This window comes from Canis lupus, chromosome 10 (assembly GCF_048164855.1).
Source record: "Canis lupus baileyi chromosome 10, mCanLup2.hap1, whole genome shotgun sequence".
In the NCBI taxonomy this organism is placed as follows: Eukaryota; Metazoa; Chordata; class Mammalia; order Carnivora; family Canidae; genus Canis; species Canis lupus.
Window position 1 is genome coordinate 59,222,004 of NC_132847.1, and position 22,982 is coordinate 59,244,985.

Here is a 22,982-nt window from a genome sequence, read left to right on the forward strand (position 1 = left end):
ATTCTTTTCCTTATACCAAATAATTAGGTGCTTGGTGAAATGATTGTGTTCTTAGGCCAATAGACTATCATTTGTTGTGATTCTTTTAATTTTTAATTTTTTTAAATTTATTTATGATAGTCATACAGAGAGAGAGAGAGAGAGAGAGAGAGAGAGGCAGAGACATAGGCAGAGGGAGAAGCAGGCTCCATGCACCGGGAGCCCGACGTGGGATTCGATCCCGGGTCTCCAGGATCGTGCCCTGGGCCAAAGGCAGGCGCTAAACCGCTGTGCCACCCAGGGTTCCCTTGTTGTGATTCTTATATATTTCTCTAAGTACCTTGTGTTTCACAGACTTGGTTTAGAAACTAAAAAAGAACATAGACCTCTTTATAATCCCAAGTTAATTATATATCCCTTATACCCTTATGAGGAGCATGTATTGAAGACACAAAGTATTTTGATAGGCAGTGAACATTAAACAATAGAAGAAGGTGGTAGATTGGAAAGAGCACTGCACTGGGGTTGAAAGACTTGATGTTAACTCCAGCTCTTGTTTACTATATGACCTTGGACAAGTCACTTAGCCCCTCTGAGCCCTAGTTACTTAAATTATTAAATTGGATATCATCTCTTGGGATTGTTAAATGAAGATTGAATGAGTTAAACTGTGAGGTGCTGTATTGATCTCATTAGTTGCTTGGTGGGCCAGTGTTGTTCCTCTCATTTGCTCTTTTTATTGGTCCTGGTCCCTGTGCTAGAAATAACATTCTCCTTTGTTTACTTGAAAACTCCTTTCTTTTGCCTTAAGATTGAGGTTTAGCCTTTTTTCCTCTGAAATTTTTTCTTCTGTGGTATCTCCTGGCAGAGTTTGTTTACACTTTGTGCATATCTCTCTGTATATATCATACTGTATCTCATTTATCTGACACGTGTGCCTCCTGCCGCCAGAGCAGTTGCTTCTCAACAGGAAGGCAATTTGCCTGCTGAGGGAGGTATATCATAGTCCCAGGGTTGGGGTGGAGTTGCATGGATGGGGGAAGACATGTGTGCAATGAAAATATAATCTACAAGAAGAACTCAATCTTATCAGAGTAGTCACTATTTATTTATTTATTTATTTTTTAGAATTTTAAAGGACACTAAAGGAAGGTATGAGGTATTATATTTATTAAAATTGGGCATGGGTTGAAAACAGATTGTGAGTAACTCATGCACTGGGACTTTCTTACTTATCAATTTATTTGTGGGATTTATCATGTTGCCTAGCACATAATATGTACCCAGCCAATGTACATAGAATAGAAGGAAAAGTTTGGTCATAAAACAATTTTAAATTGAGTTCCTTTATTTCTTGTCTTTCTTTTTCTGCTCTTCCATTCTTTTCCTCCTTACTCAGATGTAATTATTTATGATTGATCAATCAAAACTGAGTGCAATTTAAGACTTTATAAAATCCTATGAAGATTTTATAGTGGATATTACAAAAAATATGTATTCTTCTAGTTCCTTCTGTTTCTACCATGTTTTGGGGATTTGATTATTGTCTGAAGTATGTTAAAGGGAAAGGAGTGATATTGTGAAGGGTGTTAAAGGGAAAGGAGTGATATTGTGAAGGGTGTTAAAGGGAAAGGAGTGATATTGTGAAGGGTGTTGTCTCTCACTCTGGGGAACCATTTGAAATATCGGAGTGAGTTCCTGAACCTGTGTCTCCCTCATCCCCTGAAAATGCTGGGTAAAGTGTGTCAGGTTCTTTACTTGCCATCTCTGCTTTTTTTTCTATACCATGCTGGTGATACTATAGCATTACTCCCTTTGTAACGTGCTCTGCACCATATGTTGGCCTTTTTAGGATTGATAGGGTAAATACTTGATATTAATTACATTTTAGGCTGACTTCTTGCTGATAATTTTGAGGCAGCCTCTTTAATTTTGTTAATAATGAGTGTCTCACCTACACTGGTCAGAGTCATTCTGGCTAGGTTTCCTAGAGAAAGCTAATTTTATCAGTAACATGAAAACCTCAATTCTGAAGTTCTTTCCTTTTAAGCCTTTAGGCTTTTTCTTACCTTTTGGCTTTTGGCATTTATCCACAGATTTCATTAAGATTTTTGGAGCAAGACCCAAAGCTCTTTTCCTCCCTTTCTAATAAAAGTAGCTTATTCATTATTCCTCTCAAGCTTTAACAAAATTAATTTTTTTTTACCTCTTAAGTGAGTTAATTAAAATTATTTTTATATAGCCATTTACTTTACAGTATTTATTGTCCTTTACTCTGTGCAAGGCACCTGCATGTTTCCTAAATGGGCTACAAAAGTTGTATGAGGTATAGATGAATTTATGTCCAAGAAATTTTTATTTGGAGAAAGACATGGAATAGGTAGATAAAAGTAATTTAGTTTAGTTCTAGATCAAAAAAATGAGAAAAACGCTACATGAGAATTGCTATCACAGTTTGATTTTTTTTTTTTTAAGATTTTATCTGTTTATTCATGAGAGACACAGAGAGAGGCAAAGACACAGGCAGAGGGAGAAGCAGGCTCCCCGCAAGGAGCCCGATGTGGGACTTGATCCTGGATCCCGGGATCATGCCTTGTCCCGATACAGTTTGATTTTTTAAAAAACACAAAGTATCTTTTTTTTTTTTTTTTTTAAAGATTTTATTTATTTATTCATGAGCGACAGAGAGAGAGAGAGACAGAGACACAGGCAGAGGGAGAAGCAGGCTCCCACAAGGAGCCCATGTGGGACCAGATCCTGGATCCTGGGATCATGCTCTGTCCTGATACAGTTTGATTTTTTTTTTAAAACAAAGTATCTTTTTTTAAAAAAGATTTTATTTATTTATTCATGAGTGACAGAGAGAGAGAGAGGGAGAGAGAGGAGAGAGAGGAGAGAGAGAGGCAGAGACACAGGCAGAGGGAGAAGCAGGCTCCATGCAGGGAACCTGACGTGGGACTCGATCTCGGGTCTCCAGGATCACACCCTGGGCTGCAGGCGGCGCTAAACCACTGCACCATTGGGGCTGCCCCTACAGTTTGATTTTTTAAAAAAGATTTATTTTTTTAAAAAAAGGTGAGCAGTGGGGATAGAGGTAGGGAGGTAGAAGGAGAGAGAGAGAATCTTGAGCAGACTCCCTAATGAGTGCGGTGCCCAATGCTGGGCTTGATCTCACAACCCTGAGGTCATGACCTGAGCCAAAACCAAGAATGAGATGCTCAACTGACTGGACCACCCAGGCACCTCATCACAGTTTGACTTTTGATAGGAAATTTTCCTGTTGGGTAAGATAAAATTTTTAATGAAAATGTTTTCCCCCAGTGAAAATATTTCTTTTTTTCTTTCTTTTTTTTTTTTTTAGTGAAAATATTTCTATTCACTGTTTGTTTTTCTTCTCAGATAATGGCTCTGGATCTGGAGAAGGAGGTGAGTTTCAAGTATCCCTTTAAAGGACATTTGTATTCTGTCATTTTCTGTTTTTAGTAGCTTTATTGAGTAAAATTCACGTACCCTACAGTTCACTCATTTAAAATGTACAATTTAGTGGCTTTTAATATAGTCACAGAGTTATGCATTCACCACCACAGTCAACTTTAGAACATTTTTGTTATTCCAGAAAGAAACTCTTAGCCATCACTTCCAACACCTCTGTTCACTAACCCTAGGGCACTTTGTTTTATGCAGTTATTTTTCACTAAAATTTTGTTGACACACAAAGTGGAAATGTTGTACCTCCCATTAAACTGAGATTGCACAAAAGTGCCTTCTCCTTGGGGATCATCCCCACAAGTGATTTTGGATTGGACCGAAGTATTGGTAAATCTCTAACTCCTTGCTTACAGATTTTTGCTCATAAGGAATTTTCAAAAGGTGCAGGGTTATAAAACTCTGAAATGATTTGTACACGGCAAAGAGAAGGCTAGCAGAAAAACTAGTGGAATCTATGTAATTTTGTTTTACAAATATAATTAAAAAAAAACAAATATATAAATTACTTCTGTTTAAAAAAGTAATGACTGGTAATAGCATTTAACAAGAGTTTATTCTAAATGGTCAGAATTAAGAATGATGATTTCAAGTCTAATGAAGCTGTAATACTGTCAACTGTATGCAAAATAATGCTGGAATTACTGTGGGTATACACTCAAAGAAAACTTACTCTTGTTAAATTCACATTTAAACAAATGAAAATTTATAGTCACGATCCTTCCAATACTACCTGAAACCTTACTTCAGATTTCCACATTTCGTAGAATCCTAAAATGTCAGAGTTAGAAGACACTTCAAAGGTCACTTTAGAGAAATGGAAGAACCATCCTGAGAAGTTCAGTGATGACAGTTTCAGGGGAAAAAAAAAATTAAAGCTTTCCAACAATCAAATATGATTTAAATGGACATGTTCAAGCAGAAGCTTCAGGATCACATGTGAAGGATCAGACCATCAATTCTAGATCTTAGAGCTGGAAAAGATTTTAAGAGAGATCATGTAGGCTAGTCCCTGTGGTCAGCCACTCAGTAAGGAGATTGTCATTGTTTTTATACTAGGGAAGTGGAAGTTGACCTTAAGATTTGTTTATTTAGTGTAAATACTAGATGTCTTTCTCTGAGGATGTACATGGACAATTTTTTTTAGGGAGTATGAGTTTAGAAAGGCAAAGGGGTTTGTGCAGATAAGTACATAAACTTAAGTGAGCTTGTGGTGACTGTACAATTTCCTGATGTTTCTGAAGCCTCAGAAATACATAGGATTGTGATTCCTGGTATCTGGGAATGTTCATGAGAACTTGGGAACGATTTCTACCTAAAGTGTAGGCAGACACTAAAAATGGAAAGTTCGGAAATATTACCAAACAGGCATATTAGGTTTATGGAGTCTTCCTTTTAATATCTTCTTTACTGAGTGACACCCCCTGAATAATAAAAGGTATTCTTTTCCAAACCAGAATGAGAGATCCCTTGAGTAAGCTGAATCCCTAAATTGGCCTCAGAACACATCTCTCTGCCCAGTTTGAGAGTGTCAGGCTAGGATTCATTCTAGTTGAGCACCACAAATGTGTAAGCCCTTAAATGTCAGATATGAGTTGGGGACTTAGTGGTATGCAGTTTTGTTTTTGTTTTGTTTTGTTTTGTTTTTGTGCGGATGATAGGAGACCACACACTTCTGCATTCTTATTTCTGGCTGTGCTAAGTGACAAAGTAGAAAAAGAGGCAAGTCTTTTGTAGGGAGACCCCTTTCCTTTTACAGATTTGGAGATAATTTTTTTTTTTTAATTCTGGAATTTGTTATGTAGTAAGAAAGGCAGGTATAAAACTGATGTGTGAGGAAGAAGTGGTTATACTCTATTGCATTTAATCATTTATTTGCTGACCAGCATCACACAGGCAAATATTTCAATATGGTAATCACTGGACCAAATTTATTATCCATGTTTTATTTTCTCTCTTATTTAATGTTTATGTGGTAATTCTTACAAAGGCAATTAATTATCAAAACCTATATTGCACCTCTATACATAGGTTAAGGGATTATTTTGCTAGCACTAATACTTGTTTTCCTCATAGAATATGTTGTACTCTGTATTGCAACATTTTTGGGGCACAAGCATTGATAGATTTTGGAAGTGATTGTTTTCAAGAACTCAGGTACATTTTCCCTAGAAGTAAGATAATGGCTGCTGAAAACGTGAAGCTTATCTGGAAAGGAACCCAACTTTTGGTTGAAAATTTAATTTTTCTTTTTAAACAGAAGAGGAAGGGTCAGGGGCAGAAGTTCACAGAAAACACTCCAAGTGTGGACCTTGCAAATATAAAGCTGAGTGTGATGAAGATGCAGAAAATGTTGGGTGAGTTGATTGAGGGAAAGGGATGCACTTACTTGGAGGTTAATCATCAGCCCTATTATATTGTAGGACGTTATCTTTGAACCTGGTTGTATATATTTTGTGTGTGTCTTCTATATTTTTTTATTGTTGGTCTATTAATTTTTCTCTTATGTTGATATAATATTGCTATTTAAGTTAAAATGTTTGTGGTTTTAGAATGAGAATCCATGTTTTTTTTTTTTTTTTTTTTTAGGTTTACCTCTGCCTTTATTTTTATTGGCAGTTTTATATATTTTATACTAAGTGGTAATTTTATTTTTCAAAAATACTTTATTCTGAATTATCCTACCATTATACTTTCTACTAGTATCATTAAGTTTCTCTTTTCTTGCATTTTTATGCAGAAACTTTTCATATATTTCAGTGTATTAAGAAAAATCCAACACTACTTCAAAATTTAAGACACAATAATTATTATGTAAGAGTACAATATTTTTAGAAATCCCAGTTGCACACACATTATGTTTTATTTTCTCACTCATGTTCAGCCTTCAGTAAGGTGGGTTTTGTAGCTGACAGCATTGTCTGTTCAATTTTCAGATGGTATGTGGTGAAATAGCAGCAATATTGACATCATCAACACAGTCATGTTTGTTTCTTCCTTTCCCCAGGTTCCTGTTTATTTATTCCCAGTCTTAACCTCTCATTTCTGTATGGTGGTTGCTTTTTGTACAGTTGATTCTAAAAGCTTTAATGCTGACTTCAGGACCTTATAGCACAAATGGATCTTCACTCCCCCAATTTCCCCTTAGTGTGTATTTTTAAAGCACTCATTTCATAGAGATTTGTACTTTCTTCCTTACTCATATTTTTACTGTGTGTTTTCTGGTTCCATGTTTTATTCAGCCCTTAAATACATAGGTCTTTCACTGAACAGTAGTAATATGGTTCAAATAGCTTAATGCCCAAAGTGAGTTTTTACAAATCAGGATCACACCATGTTCAGGATTATGGTTGAAAATCAGCTATTTGGATGGTACATGGTGAAATTAATGTCTGATAATTTACTTTGTATATATTTTAAAGTTGGTGAGAATTGGCACAAGATAAGTTTAGTAAAAAGTGAATTTAGCAAAACTTTAGTTTGTTCTGTGTCTACATTTTGGTCACTTGGATTGACATGTGTCCATCCATTTCAGTTAGAGTGATTTGATTTGAAAGTACATGTTTTCCAAAGTAGATATGGGTCTACAGAACAGGAAAGAAATGAGCTCTATGGACTGGCAGAGAGAACAGTTAATAGGTGTTATGTTCTCTTCTTGTTTTTGCTAGTCATATGGCATGATGAAATACTGGTGTGTGTGTGTGTGTGTGTGTGTGTGTGTGTGTGTGTGTGTGTATTTTTGTAGAGATTTAGTACTTTTTAGGGTTTTCCCTCAGGACTGTTCTATAAAGATGTTCAGAGTCAAAGTAGTTGTCAGTGATTGATTAACTTGATCTGTTGAACTGTTTTTATTCCTTTGATGGTATTTCTATCTAGTCCTGCTTTAGACATTTCTCTGCTCTCATTTTTCATCCCTTGATTGAAAGAGATAAAGATCTTTTACTTAGAAGAGCAGATTTAGGGGCAGCCCCACATATGATATCTGTATGGTAAAATATACATCTTTCTATGAACACCACCTCATGATGCAATATGTACTCTATGCCCAGTCACGGTAACTTCTTTGTTAGGTACTCAGTTCATCTTGTGTGTCTGTTTGAGAGCTTGCAACCATCATTTTTGCAGATACAGGCTTTAAGCATGAGGAAGTGGACACAGACCAGGGAAGAGCTTACCAGTAGAAAGGAGCAGGCAGGCTGAGGTGCCAGCCGGGGAGCATATAGACGGGACAAGCAGCCAAGTCCAGGCGAGGAAATTGGTGCAATGATGGGAAAACACTACGAAAGCAGTTAGTAACTAACTGAAAGTAAGTGATGAAGCTAAAATGGCTGATCCTACTATGAAAGGAGACAGAAGGGAATTTTAGGAATATTAATCTTTTATGTTTCTTTTTTTTTTAATTTTTTTTAAAAAAATTTATTTATGACAGTCACACACAGAGAGAGAGAGAGAGAGAGAGGCAGAGACACAGGCAGAGGGAGAAGCAGGCTCCATGCACCGGGAGCCCGACGTGGGATTCGATCCCGGGTCTCCAGATCACGCCCTGGGCCAAAGGCAGGCGCCAAACCGCTGCGCCACCCACGGATCCCAATATTAATCTTTTAGTGTATAAAACACTTATTACTCATCAGGCATCCCTGCAGGGAGCCTGCTTCTCCCTCTGCCTGTGTCTCTGCCTCTGTGTCTCTCATGAATGAATAAAACACTTATTACTGATGATAGTTGAGTTTAACAATTAGACATACCTCAGTGGTTACTGTAATTTTTAAAAAAACTTTTAAATGGGCCATGGTACCAAGGAAGCTATATGGATGCTATTTAACTCCTTCAGGTCTATGTGCTTTTCATAATTACTTCCAGGTGAATAGTGGCATGCTTGCTGATGGGTAATTGTGACCCAGCCAGCTAGACCTTTTCAGATGGAAAATTGAAAGATGCTCATATGGGCAATAGTTAATGATGCCTTGGTTTTTATATATAAAAATCTATCATTTATTAGGAAGATGTTATATATTTTTTAATTAAAAGATAAAACTATAGTTATTAAACACAGAAGGTTAACGAAACAAGTACTCATGTCAAGGCTTAATTATTATAAACTCTGCCAGAATCAGGGAATGTTAAGGTTGAGTAGGATCTTAAAATGTATCTTCTAGTCTAGTCCTCTCACTTTACAGATGAGAAAATTAAGGATTACAGTCAGAGGGTTTTTATGGGGCAGATTTTCCTAAATTCTAGTAGAGTTTTTTTTTCCTATATTGGCCTTTTTTATTCCTAGAAAGAGGCTGTTATCCTTTTCCCGCTTGAAGGGCTGCGGCTTGATGACTTTTTTTTGTATATTTTTTATTGGAGTTTGATTTGCTAACATATAGTATAACGGCCAGTGCTCATCCCGTCAAGTGCCCCCCTCAGTGCCCATCACCCAGTCACCCCATCCTCCTGCCCACCTCCCCTTCCACTACTCCTTGTTCGTTTCCCAGAGTTAGGAGTCTCTCATGTTTTGTCACCCTCTCTGATATTTCCCACTCATTTTCTCTCCTTTCCCCTATAATCCCTTTCATGACTTTTTATATTCCCCAAATGAATGATGAATGCTTGATGACTTTTTAAAAAACACTGCCCTCTTCAGCCTGGTCCAGCTGAGATTTCTTTACTTTCCTTATTTTCTTCTGGTCACTCTGATTACTAGCTGCTTTTAAATTCCTTGTTTACACCTTAGCTGCCATCAAGAATGGCATATGCCTATCTGTTTCACAGCAGTGACTTTCAGACTTTTTTTAACTACAATACCATGTAAGAAATAAATTTACTGTGTGACCTACTTGTGAATGTACACATGTGATAATAATACATATTAAATAAAACAAAATTCTGTGATGTAATACTTACCTTTGCTAAATGCAAGACACTCTAATATTTTCTATCCTACTTCCTTAAAAATTGCTGGAGTTGACTTCTTTCTCCACTAGTGATTATGACCTACAGTTCGGAAAATATTCTTCTATAATGTAACAGTAATGAATATTGTATTTCATGTTATATTTTTAGGTATGGGTATTCATTAAAAAAATACTTTGCTTTTTCTCATTTTGAAATGTCTTTTCTGTTAGAAGAAATGCTTATAACCTATCTGGTTTCCAAAGGGCAGCTAAAATCTTTCTTTTGCTTTAAAGCTCTCTTTTCCTTGTTACTAGTTAAAAGAAAAACCCTGGCATTTTGCTGGGGGGGATCAGTGGTATCATGTAACTTGATTTTTTTGCTATTAAGAGAAGTGCTGTTTTTTTATTTAGCCCTTTAAATGGAAATGTATTTAAATGTATTGTCCTAGTGTTACATATGGTATACTGTGTTACGTTTTGCAGATATTGTTACATAAATTGTTTTTTCAGCTCTTTATGGCAGTTCTGTCTGGTGGCAAGATTATCTTGATTTTGCAGGTGAGGCTGAGCTCAGAAGAGACTGAATGGCTGGCAGTTACCCAGAACATGGGTCCAGTAACAAGGGATTTATTTATCCATTGCATTGTGCACACACATGTGTAAATACCCTAATGTTCTTCAGTGGTGGTGGTTTCGTTCCTAAGCTCAAGGTTCCATTCTGCGCTGTGTTTTGAGTTCTTTAAAAATAATTTTTCTTTTCCCATCTCAGGCTCTTAGCTGATGCTTCTGGGTGCTGTCAGCATGCCTTGATAATGAGCCTGAGTGTAGATGACCCCAGCTTTTAAATTTGCTTCTCTCCTTTCCCAGAATCTGAGATAATACACCTGTAGGAACTGTATCTAATGTAGGACTAAATTCTAAATGTAAAATCAGAGTAAATAGGTTCTTCTGAGTGAAGTATATGAACTTTATTTATTGCATGTATTATATTTCTTATCTGCTCAAGTGGCTGATTTGTTTTTAATTAATTAATTAATTTTTATTTTATTTTTATTTATTTATGATAGTCACACACACACACACAGAGAAAGAGAGGCAGAGACACAGGTGAGGGAGAAGCAGGCTCCATGCACCGGGAGCCCGATGTGGGATTCGATCCCGGGTCTCCAGGATCGCGCCCTGGGCCAAAGGCAGGCACTAAACCGCTGTGCCACCCAGGAATCCCCTGATTTATTTTTAATTTAAATCATTTTTAGCTTCTGGAAGGCTTTTCCCCCTTCCTTCTTTATATATATATTTTTTCTTATTGGAGTTCGATTTGCCAACATATAGTATAACACCCAGTGCTCATCCTGTCAGGTGCCCCTATCAGTGCCCATCCCCCATCCCCCCCACCCACCTCCCCTTCCACTACCCGTTGTTCGTTTCCCAGAGTTAGGAGTCTCTCATGTTTTGTCACCCTCTCTAATTTTTCCCACTCATTTTCTCTCCTTTCCCCTAATCCCTTTCACTATTTTTAATATTTCCCGTATGAGTAAAACATATAATGATTGTCCTTCTCCAATTGACTTACTTTGCTCAGTGTAATACCCTCCATTTCCAACCACGTGGAAGCCAATGGTGGGTATTTGTCGTTTCTAATGGCTGAGTAGTATTCCATTGTATACATAGAGCACAGCTTCTTTTTTTTTGTTTGTTTGTTTAAAGACTTTATTTATTCATAGAGACACACACAGAGAGAGAGAGAGGGAGGCAGAGACACAGGCAGAGGGAGAAACAGGCACCATGCAGAGAGCCTGACGTGGGACTTGATCCAGGTAGACCACAGCTTCTTTATCTGTTCCTCTTTCGATGGACACCAAGGCTGCTTCCACAGTTTGGCTATTATGGACATTGCTGCTAGAAACATTGGGGTCCAGGTGTCTCAGTTTTTCACTGCATCTGTAACTTTGGGATAAATTCCCAGCAGTGCAATTGCTGGGTCTTAGGGTAGCTCTATTTTTAACATTTTGAGGAACCTCCACACAGTTTTCTAGAGTGGCTGTACCAGTTCACCGTCCCACCAACAGTGCAAGAGGGTTCCCCTTTCTCCACATCTTCTCCAACATTTGTTATTTCCTGTCTTGTTAATTTTCACCGTTCTCACTTGTGTGAGGTGGTATCTCATTGTGGTTTTGATTTGTATTTCTCTGATGGCAAGTGATATGGAGCATTCTCTCATGTGCTTTTTCCCATGTGTATGTCTTCTTCGGTGAAATTTCTGTTCATGTCTTTTGCCCATTTCATGTTTGGATTGTTTGTTTCTTGGGTGTTGAGTTTAATAAGTTCTTTATAGATCTTGGATACTAGCCCTTTATCTGATACGTCATTTGTCTTTTACTTTTGTTGACTGTTTCTTTTGCATGCAGAAGCTTTTTATCTTAAATCCCAGTAGTTCATTTTTGCTTTTGTTTTCCTTGCCTTCATGGATGTATCTTGCAAGAAGTTGCTGTGGCCAAGTTCAAAAAGGGTGTTGTCTGTGTTCTGCTCTAGGATTTTGATGGATTTTTATCTCACATTTAGATCTTCCATCCATTTTGAGTTTATCTTTGTGTATGGTGTAAGAGAATGGTCTAGTTTCATTCTTCTGCACGTGGCTATCCAATTTTCCCAGCACTGTTTATTGAAGAGACTGTCCTTTTTCCAGTGGATATTGTTTCCTCCTTTGTAGAATATCAGTTGACCATAGAGTTGAGGGCCCATTTCTGGCTGGGTTCTCTATTCTGTTCCATTGATCTATGTGTCTGTTTTTGTGCCAGTACCACACTGGCTTGATGATCACAGCTTTGTAGTACAACTTGAAATCTGGCATTGTGATGCCCTCGGTTCTGGTTTTCATTTTTAATATTCCCTTGGCTATTCAGGGTCTTTTCTGATTCCACACAAATCTTAAGATTATTTGTTCAAAGTCTCTGAAGAAAGTCCCTGGTATTTTGATAGGCATTGCATTGAACGTGTAAATTGCCCTGGGTAGCATAGACATTTTCACAATATTAATTCTTCCAATCCATGAGGATGGAATATTTTTCCATCTCTTTGTGTCTTCCTCAATTTCTTTCAGAAGTGTTCTATAGTTTTTAGGGTATAGATCCTTTACCTCTTTGGTTAGGTTTATTCCTAGGTATCTTATGCTTTTGGGTGCAATTATAAATGGGATTGACTCCTTAATTTCTCTTTCTTCAGTCTCATTGTTAGTGTATAGAAATGCCACTGCTTTCTGGGCGTTGATTTCGTATCCTGCCACATTGCCGAATTGGTGTATGAGTTCTAGTAATCTTGTCCCCCTTTCCTTCGTGAAGCACATTGTGCTTCTCCAGTGACACTGGTGTTTGCATGGGTTTAGTGATGGCTGTCTTCATTGATGTTTACCTTTTGAATTTATACCTAGGGCTAGGTACTGAAGTTCCAAGAAATTTGACTCCCACCTGGGTGAGGTTTCAGTATTCCATTGTGAATTATAGTGGATAGACACTCTACTTAGTCTTTCTTTGGGGGGTTGGTTAACAGAAGTTTATTTCTCATTCCCATAAAGTCCATCACCATACTGTGGGACTCTGCAGAACAGCTGCTCTCCACGTGGGGGCTCAGCATTCCAAACTACTTTAAGTTTCTGGCCCCTGTTTCTGTATGGGTTTCGGTGACTGAGGAAGGAAGAGCACTAGCATCTTGCACCAACAAAAAGGCTTCAGCCCAGATCTATTCAGTCTTAAAACTTAGAAACAGCATCTGCTTTACAGCACGTTATATTTCTTAAACCATGTGTTTGCAGCAAATCTCTCTTTTTCTAAGCAGTATTTGTAATCTGACCACAGCTGAAGTTACTGCTGCAAGATGGCCATCAACTGTTTGCACAGTGGGGCCAAATAATCCTAGAACTCCTTCACATCAGTACCCTTTATATTCCTGACCTAAATCTCTGCCCACAAATGGTTTGAGGATTCAGTAGAATCATCATACACAATGTCAATGGAAATTTTGTTAGCAAAATCCTCGAATTATTTCTTTTGAACTTTGTGGGTGATGCTTTTTATGGAAAATAGCCCCTGCTCTTCTGCCTCTTTGATGTCAGTCTTTTGGAGATGCTGTTTCCTTGAGTGATAGGAGATTTCAGAATTTCTCAGAGAACCATTGTAGGTATGCAGTGTGACAGACAACATTGATAAACAGTTAATCTACCTGCTTGGACATCTTTGTCATTTGTGGGATCATTTTCTGTTTGACACAGATGGCTGGTCAGTGTCACAATCTGATGAGTCTGTCTCTTAGAATGAGCAGAGAGTAATGCTATACGTTGTGTGTTCTCCATTATGTTCTCCTTCCTGATGCCACATAGACTTTTTAAAAAAAGAACCAAAGGAAGTTCCTTTCCTGTTGTTATCTATTCTTTATTTCCTCCTAATCAGAGATGGGAATAAGTTTTGTCATTTAACATTGCCTTACTCTGGATATATAATACAGACTTTTGGGCAGCCCTGGTGGCTCAGTGGTTTAGTGCCGCCTTCAGCCCAAGGTGTGATCCTGGAGACCTGGGATCGAGTCCCACATGGGGCTCCCTGCATGGAGCCTGCTTCTTCCTCTGCCTGTGTCTCTGCCTCTCTCTCTCTCTGTATCTCTCATGAATAAATAAATAAATAAAATAAAAAAATACAGACTTTTAAAACTATTTAGATTTAATAAATTCCTGTAATGGCCCCTTAGATATAATGGAAAAATAATTGTATGTTGTTCTTTTTCTTCTGATCACAGGAAACAACACTATTAAACATTATTTTATACAAAGCATAAGCCGGAGTTAGCAATGACAGGCTCCTTTGTCCAGAAATATTTTCCTGTAGTGCTATATAGCTGCTAGTTAAAGGTTTCTTTTGAGAGGTCTGTTTTTAAAATGCATAACACCATATCCCCATAACCTTTTGCAGTTTTCTGAATGCTCTGCTACTCTTTGATAGTTTGCTTCTTATTCCTTCTGCCTGGAGTCCCATTCCTATTTATCTACTAGTTTAATTCTTACTCTTTCTTCTCGACCTGAATGAAGTATGACAAAAGTCCCAAGTCAGTGCCTCTTCCCTAAAGCCTCCCTTGCTCTCTTCCACAGTCCCTATGAGTTTGGTGACCCTATTCTGTGTTGCTTCTTGTTCTTGAGAAATACCTTCTGTGTTGCACTTATGCTATTGGGATCACTAGCAGATTGTTGGTCCCTAAGGTCAGGGACTTTGTCCCACTGATTTCTAGACTGGGTGAACTTGCCATAAGGTTAGGTTGTAGTATCCCTCTATAGGTCTTTGTTGAACTCATGGCTGTTCACAGTAGGGCTGTATTAATCAAGTAGAGCTGCACACAGGGTCATTGTATGGGTTTAATATACGTGAAAAAGACGGATATAATACTGAACTTGTTGCAGGCTGCGTAGGTGTTTTTTAATCTAAATAACGTCACATGAATTAGTTTAAACCAGTGTTTTCTTAACTGCTAAATAAATTTACCATATCAAGAAGGAATTACACTTTCTTTATGGAGTAAAGAGAAGGGAAGGGAAAGGATAGATTTTTTTTTCAATAATAATACTACTATCTTCAGATGTACATAGTATTTTATTTCAAAGGGCTTCCCTTTTTTTTTTTTTTTTTTACAAAAACTTATTTGGTTCTTCAACCAGTATTATGAGGTATTATCCTTATTTTAAAGACTCAGAGTTGTGATTTGCAAAAATCATAGAAGTCATTGAATTTATTTATGTATGTATGTTTGCATTCATGCCTTTGAAATTTGCAGTGTTAGAAACTCAAAAGCTTTAAAAGGTTCTACAGTAAAAAGTCTGTTTCCTAATTCTGTTCTCCAGCCATTCAGTTGTCTTTACTAGAGGCAGTCACTGTGATGTTTATTTAATCTCTCAGCAATTATTTTATGTATGTACAATCAAATGTGTACATACATTCTCTTTCTTTTTTAAAACTAATGGCAGGATACTATATTGTTTCACATTTTATTTTAGAACATGTATTGTAAAATGTATGTTTGCATTCATATGTATGTAATATAAAGAATACTACATCTGTGTATCTAACACCTAGGGTACAAAATAGAAAATTGCCCTATTACCAGAATGGAGCATTAGCTCAGCCACGGAAGGAAAGGGCAATAGTGCTGTGCTATGATTATATGAAGGCTTACAGAAGAAGATACATTGAATGTTTTTTTTTTAATTTTTATTTATTTATGATAGTCACACAGAGAGAGAGAGAGAGAGTCAGAGACATAGGCAGAGGGAGAAGCAGGCTCCATGCACCGGGAGCCCGACGTGGGATTCGATCCCGGGTCTCCAGGATCGCGCCCTGGGCCAAAGGCAGGCGCTAAACCGCTGCGCCACCCAGGGTTCCCTCACATTAAATGGTTTTTGAGTCAGAGTCCAGCTTTCAGGTTCCCAGAGAGTTTACAAGATTCCCTTCTGGGGACATCAGTGGACAAGAGCATGAGTGAGTCATGAGGAACCTAGAGCTCATCACAGTTGAGACATCTGCCAGGATTCTAGTGTTGCCAGGTATGGATGACTAGCAGGAAAGTGATCAGAGAAGGGCCTATTCTGTGTTTCTCCTTACCTCGCCATAGCTGACCTCTAGCTCTCAGGAGTCAATTAAATGAGTGTGCTAATTTGGGTCAGGCAGTAGGACATACAGGGGAGAGTGGGGGAACTTCCCCACTATACTAAGACAAGCCAAGTATCAAAATCTGGATCAGGCTTACCTGGGCATTCTGTCCCCTGGCTAAAAAGAGCATAGTGGCACTAGGCTTCTTAGTAATCAGTAATTACAGCCATCAACAGGACTGTCTACAGAGTGAAACTATTTCAGTGTGGACTGTTTGCAGTGTACATCTTGTATATAGCTGTCACCCTGAGATCTTTCTTTAGTGTTGTATCTTTTTCAACAACAACCAGTTCTCCAGTTCTCCTATACCAACCACTTCCACTCTGATACTGTCTACTTGGAGTTAGCACAGATGCCATAGAATGAAGGCACAGACCCACAAGACACTACTTGTAAGTGAGGCTCCCTGCATTTCCTCTCAGCACATTACTAATTTGGAGATTCCCACAACCTCGCCTCAGGTTTGATAATTTGCAAATAATGATCCACAGAATTTAGGAAACTGCTATGCTTACTCTTAATTATAAAGAATGCAAATGAAGAGGTGCAGAGGTGCAGGGTCTGGAGGGGTCTTGAGGAGTTTCTGTTCTGTCTCCATGGTGTCAGGTGTACCACCTTCCCAGCATTGGATATGTTCACCATACTGGAATGCTCCTGTTTGAAGTTTTTTTTATTGTAGTTTCATTTTTGGTTAAATTATTGGCCATTGGTGATTGAACGCCATCTCTAATCCCTTTTTCTCCCTTTCCCCAGAAGTCAGGTGGGTTGGTGGGGTGGGGAAGTAGATGTTCTGACTTTTTAACATGGTTGATTTTTCTGGTGTCAAACTTGTGCCTCCTTGCCTTCCCTCAATGAATCATTTCCTTAGCATACAAAATATTCTCCAGTCAGACAGTTTCAAGGGTTTTAGGTGCTCTGTGCCAGAACAGGGGACAAAGACCAAATGTATTTTTTGTTATAGCACAAACATCCTAGATACTCATTTACCTCTCTTCTATATAGGATAGTCTGTTTCTTGTATTTTTGCCTTTAATTTCTTGGTTTTATTCTCCCATTTTAGTCTATTTTTCAGTAGCTTCTTGAAAAAGAGTACAAGATGTTAAAAAAAGCCAAGAACTTTTGAGATGTAATGTTTGAAAGTGTTTTTGTTTTTTTAATATTTTATTTTTAAGTAATATCTACACCCAGCGTGGGGCTCAAGCTCACGACCCCGAGATCAAGAGTCACACACACTCCACTAGCTGAGCCAGCCAGGTGCCCTGAAAGTGGTTTTATCCTACACCTAATACTTGATTTATCACTTGTCAAGCACATGATTCTAAATGGGAAGTAATTTTCTCTCAGAATTGTGAAAGCATTTGCTCTCTTGTCTTCTAGCTTCCAGTATTGCTTGTAGAAGTCTGAAGCCATTCTGATTCCTCATCTTTTGTGTTATAGAATCTTTTGATCCCAGTAGTGGAATTTCACAATGTTACACCCTTTCTTAGAAAGTTACTTATTTCTGATTTGAGAAATTTTCTGCAATTATTTCTTTTTATAATTTTTTTAAAGATTTTATTTCTTTTTTTAATTTTTATTTATTTTTATTATTTTTATTTTTATTTATTTTTATTTTTATTTTTTTTACCCTGGGCCAAAGGCAGGCGCCAAACCGCTGTGCCACCCAGGGATTATTTTTTTAAAGATTTTATTTCTTTTAGTAATCTCTACAGCCAGTGTGGGGTTTAAACACACAACCCTGAGATCAATCATCACATGCCCTACTGACTGAGCCAGCCAGGTGCCCCTTCTTCAATTAGTTCTTTTTTTTTTTTTTTTTTCAATTAGTTCTTTAATGATGATGTCCTTTCCTGTCTTTTCTGTTGGTGTTTCTGTTATTTGGTTGTTGGACATCCTAGACTAGTCCTTTAATTTTCCTAGATTTTCTCTCATTTTCATTTTATATATATACATATATATATATATTTTTTTTTTTATTGAAGTTTGATTTGCCAACATATAGTATAACACCAGTGCTCATCCCGTCAAGTGCCCCCCTCAGTGCCTGTCACTCAGTCACCTCATACCCCCACTCACCTCCCCTTCTACTACCCCTTGTTCGTTTCCCAGAGTTAGGAGTCTCTCATGTTTTGTCACCCTCTCTAATCTTTGCCACTCATTTTCTCTCCTTTCCCCTATAATCCCTTTCACTATTTCTTATATTCCCTGTGTGAGTGAATCATTTTCATTTTTTAAACAATTTTGCTGTGCCTTCTGAGATTTCTTCAATTTTGTCTACCAGGCCTTTTTTGAGTGTTTTATTTCTGTTATAATTTTCTTTTTTTTAAAGATTTATGTATTTGAGAGAGAGAGAAAGAGAGCGGCCAAGTACCTTGGGAGGCAGAGGGAGAAGGAGAGAATCTCCAGCAGGCCCCCTGCTGAGTGAGGAGCCTGCTGCAGGGCTCAATCCCAGGACTCTGAGATCATGACCTGAGCTGAAATCAAGAGTTGGATGCTTAACTGACTGAGCGCCCCTGTAATTTTAATTTCTGAGAGCTCATCTTTGTTCTCACGGTGCTCCTTTTTTCAATCACATCCTATTGTTTTATGATTGTGATATCTATTGCCTGTGCAGTATTAGTGTTCTGCCATAACGATGAAATTTTCTTTTATTCATTTTTATTCAGTGAGTTATAACCTGTTACTTTGATGATTTTTTTTTTTTTTTTTAAGTTTATGTGGCCTTAGAAAGTGAGTTAAGGAGTGTTCCTTCTAGTCCCTGGATGACTTCGTGAAAGAATAGAATGACTTATTTATTGAATGATTGTAATGAGTGTGTTCATAAATTTTCTTTTTAAATAGCGCCTGGTTCTGAAGCTGTCTGAAGGACTGTTTTTGTTTTCAAACAGGTTAATTTCTTTAATGCTTAAAATACCATTCAGCTTCTATGTCTTTTTTGGTTAAATTTGATAGTTAATAGTTTTAAAAATTACTCATTTTACCTAAGTTTTCAAACTTGCTGTCTTAAAGTGGCTTATAATAACCCTTCATTATCTCTTAAACCAGAATTCCTGCCAAGTCTAGTCTTTTTCATTCCTGATATGTTTTTCTCTTTTTCTGGATTTATCCTCCTTTGTAGATTCAAAAGTCTTTTCTTTTCTTTTTTTTTTTTAAATTTTTTTTTAAATTTTTATTTATTTATGATAGTCACCAAGAGAGAGGGAGAGAGGCAGAGACACAGGCAGAGGGAGAAGCAGGCTCCATGCACCGGGAGCCCGACGTGGGATTCGATCCCGGGTCTCCAGGATCGCGCCCTGGGCCAAAGGCAGGCGCCAAACCGCTGCGCCACCCAGGGATCCCCTCAAAAGTCTTTTCAAAGGATCAGCTTTGGCTTTATTGATCTTTTATGTTGTAACTTTGTTTTCTGTTTCTGCTGAGATATATCTATATATCCATATCTATATCCCCATCTATCTGTATCCATTCCTTTGTTTATTCCCTTCTTTTTTGTTTTCATCAGATTTATTTCATTGTTCTTTTCTTAATTTCTTGAATGGATATTTAGTGCTTTATTTTTCAGCCATTTTTTTAAGACTTGACAAAAAACTTGAAGTGAGGGATCAAATGTGGTGGGTGTCTGAGGGAAGTGTTCCAGGGAAAGGGAAGGCCCTGAGGAGTGTCCATGGTGTGATTGAGAGAAAAGTGAGGCCCATGTTGTGAAAGGAGTACCTGGGTGTCAAATCAGTTAAACATCTGCCTTTGGCTTAGGTTGTGATCTCAGGGTCCTGTGATCAAGCTCCCTGTTGGGCTCCTCACTAAGCAGGGAGTCTTTTTCTCCTTATACCTCTGCCCCTTCCCACCATTTGGGCTATCTTAAAAAAAAATCTTAAATAAAATCTTATAAAAAAAAAGGAAAAGACTAGCCACATCAGGGGTACCTGGGTGGCTCAGTTGGTTAAACATCTGCCTTTGGCTCAGGTCATAATCTCAGGTTCTTGGGATTGAGCCCTGCATCAGGCTTCCTGCTCAGCAGGAAGTCTGTTTCTCCCTCCCCCTGCTCATACTCTCTCTCTAATAAATAAAATCTTTAAAAAATACTAAAAAAATTTTTAAAAATGTGGAAAATTCATGTCTCCTTTCATTTGTCACTTTCTGTGCAGAGTTCTATGTTTTACACAACAGCTATAATGAGTAGAGAGAACACCATCCCAGCCACGTTATGTTTTGTGATCTTGGGCTTTTTTTTTTTTTTTTTCTTTTTTAAAGATTTTATTTGTTTATCCATGAGAGTCACAGAGAGAGGCAGAGACACAGGTAGAGGGAGAAGCCGGCTCCCTGTGGGGAGCCTGATGTGGGACTCGATCCCAGGACCCTGGAATCATGACCTGAGCCAAAGGCAGATGCTTAACCACTAAGCCACCCAGGTGCCCCCAAGCTCAAATTTAAATCACTCTATTTTTAAAAAATATTTTATTTATTTATTCATGAGAGATGCACACACACAGAGAGGCAGAGACACAGGCAGAAGGAGAAGCAGGCTCCATGCAGGGAAGCCCGATACAGGACTTGATCCCAAGACCCCGGGATCACGCCTTGAGCTGAAGGCGGATGCTCAACCACTGAGCCACTGAGCCTAGGTGCTCTGATCTTGGGCTTTTTAACTTTGTTCTTATTCATCTTCCCTTTTTATAATTATTTGTTGTCAGGATTAAATAAGGCAAATGTGAGCATTCTCACACAGTAGGTGCAGAGTAAATGGTCGTTAAATGTTTTGAATTTGGCATATTTACTGAAGTGATTTCTTTCCACCCCGGTTCACACTTCTATGCTTTGGGCATCCTGCCCTCTGCACCGTTGCCAGTGTGCCAACAGCTGTAAATGCTATAATCAGGAGTAGCAGCCTCTAGAGTCTAATATTTTCCTCCTCTGCTCATAGTTTCACTGAGCTGGACTTTCCTTGGCATGGTAATTTCATTTTCTCTCCTCATGTGCCATTGAGGACAGTAGCTGTGGTTTGTTCTCACCATTGTTAGTCTGACATGCAGTGGTACCATCACACTGAAGAATGCGGACTTTCTCCTACACTTGGTCACAGTTGTGCTCAGTGCCCACTGCCAAATCATTTCCTGGATTGCTGTGGTATCTTGCCTTTTTTGTTGGGCCTTTTCTTGTTCCTGAAATATTTCTATAATCTTCCCTTAGTCACGTTTTCTCATTTATTGTTATTCCAGTTTTGCTCACTTTATATCCTGTCAAGCTGGGGTCAGCAAGGATTTTCTTTCTTTTTTTTTTTTTTTTGAAGAATTTTATTTATTTATTCATGAGAGATGCAGAGGGAGAGGCAGAGACATAGGCAGAGGGAGAAGCAGGCTCCCTGTGGGGAGCCCAGTGTGGGACTCGATCCTAGGACCCAGGATCACAACTGGACAGATGTGTAACCACTGAGCCACCCAGGCGTCTCTCAGCAAGGATTTTCTGTAAAAGTCCAGTTGATCGATATTTTACACTGCAGACCAAATGTGGTCTCTGTCACATTCTTGTTTTTTTTTTTTTTTTTTTTAAAGATTTTATTCATTTATTCATGAGAGACACAGAGAAGGGTAGAGACACAGGCAGAGGGACAAGCAGGCTCCCTGTGGGGAACCCGACGTGGGACTTGATCCCGGGACCCCAGGATCACGCCCTGAGCCGAAAGCAGACACTCAACCTCTGAGCCACCCAGGCGTCCCTCTGTCACATTCTTTTGCCCCTCCCCCAAAATGTAAAAGCCATTTCTGACTTTAATAAATATGAATTTTTAAAATTTTTTTCTTGCTTTTTCTTAAGTTTTAAATTGTGAAATGAGTATATATTTAATTCTGTCACTTCTGTCTTCATGTTTCTTAATCTTTCTTTCCTATGTTCCACCTCTTTGACTCTGCTATGGTCTGAGTGATTTCCTTTGACATATCTGCCAGTTCCCTAACTCACCTTTAGTTTCTCTAATCTGTTAAATCTGCCTATTGAATTTATTAATTTTTAATTTTTATTTATTTTTTTGAGAGAGAGTACACACACCATGGATAGGGGGAGGGGCAGAGGGAGAGGGAGAGAGACTCCCAAGCCGGCTTCCCACCCAGCACAGAGCCCAATACACGATTTGATCTCATGACCTGGAGATCATGACCTGAATGGAGGGCAGATGCTTAAAATGAACCCAGGTGCCCCAAGCTTTTTATTTCTAATAATACATTTTTTATCTATTAGAAGTTCTGTTTGGTTCATTTTTTCCCCTTCCTTCTTTTCGCTTTCTTTTCTTTCTTTCTTTTTTTTAACGTTAATTCTACCCCTGATGTGGGGCTCAGACTCATGACAGGGAGATTAAGATTGCATGCTCCACTGGCAGCTGAGCCAGCCAGGTGCCCTTGCTTGGTTCATTTTCAAATCAACTTGTTCGATTCATGGTATTTTTATTTCCTTATTTGTTGTAGATATGACTGAGTGAGTGTGTGATCTGCTTATTTTTCTCAGAAGTGTATCTTGGAAAATGTTTGAGGTCAAGGATAGCAAAGTTGGTTTCTCCAAAGGAGATTGCATTTGCTTCTGTCATTTGCCTAGGGCCCCTTCCAGTCCTTGGCTCTTAAAATAAATTCTGGGTTTGAGGTTTTTCAGAACACCCAAGTAGTATTTTAAGTTGTAATTACCCATGTGAGGGTTGGCTTGTGGTTTTTAATTCTCAGGGGAGATGTTTTTCTTCCCTCTCTCCAATGCCGTGGCTCAGGGCAGCACCCCCTTACCCCCTTTAAATAGTTCCTGTGGAATATAGAAGCTCATTTCTAGTTTATCTACATGCTGAGAGTTGTAGCTTTTTGAGGTACCAGCTTTTCAAGGGTCTTCAAACTCCCCATCTTAGGTAGGTCAGTATTGTTTGTCTTCTATTCCCAGGGGCCTTCAAGGCTAAAAGAGTTGATAGTTGAATTTATCCAATTTGGTAAAC

At 38.3% G+C, this 22,982-nt stretch overlaps 1 protein-coding gene across 2 annotated transcripts in view; it reads left to right on the plus strand.

Annotated features, from left to right (window-relative positions):
• TMEFF1 (transmembrane protein with EGF like and two follistatin like domains 1) overlaps positions 1-22,982 on the plus strand; it is an 80,228-nt gene that overhangs the window by 29,552 nt on the left and 27,694 nt on the right. For both annotated transcript variants that reach the window (XM_072842116.1, XM_072842115.1), the window contains exons 4-5: positions 3,379-3,405; positions 5,726-5,822. In XM_072842116.1, coding sequence (XP_072698217.1) covers positions 3,379-3,405; positions 5,726-5,822 — 124 coding nt within the window. The remainder of the gene's footprint in view (positions 1-3,378; positions 3,406-5,725; positions 5,823-22,982) is intronic.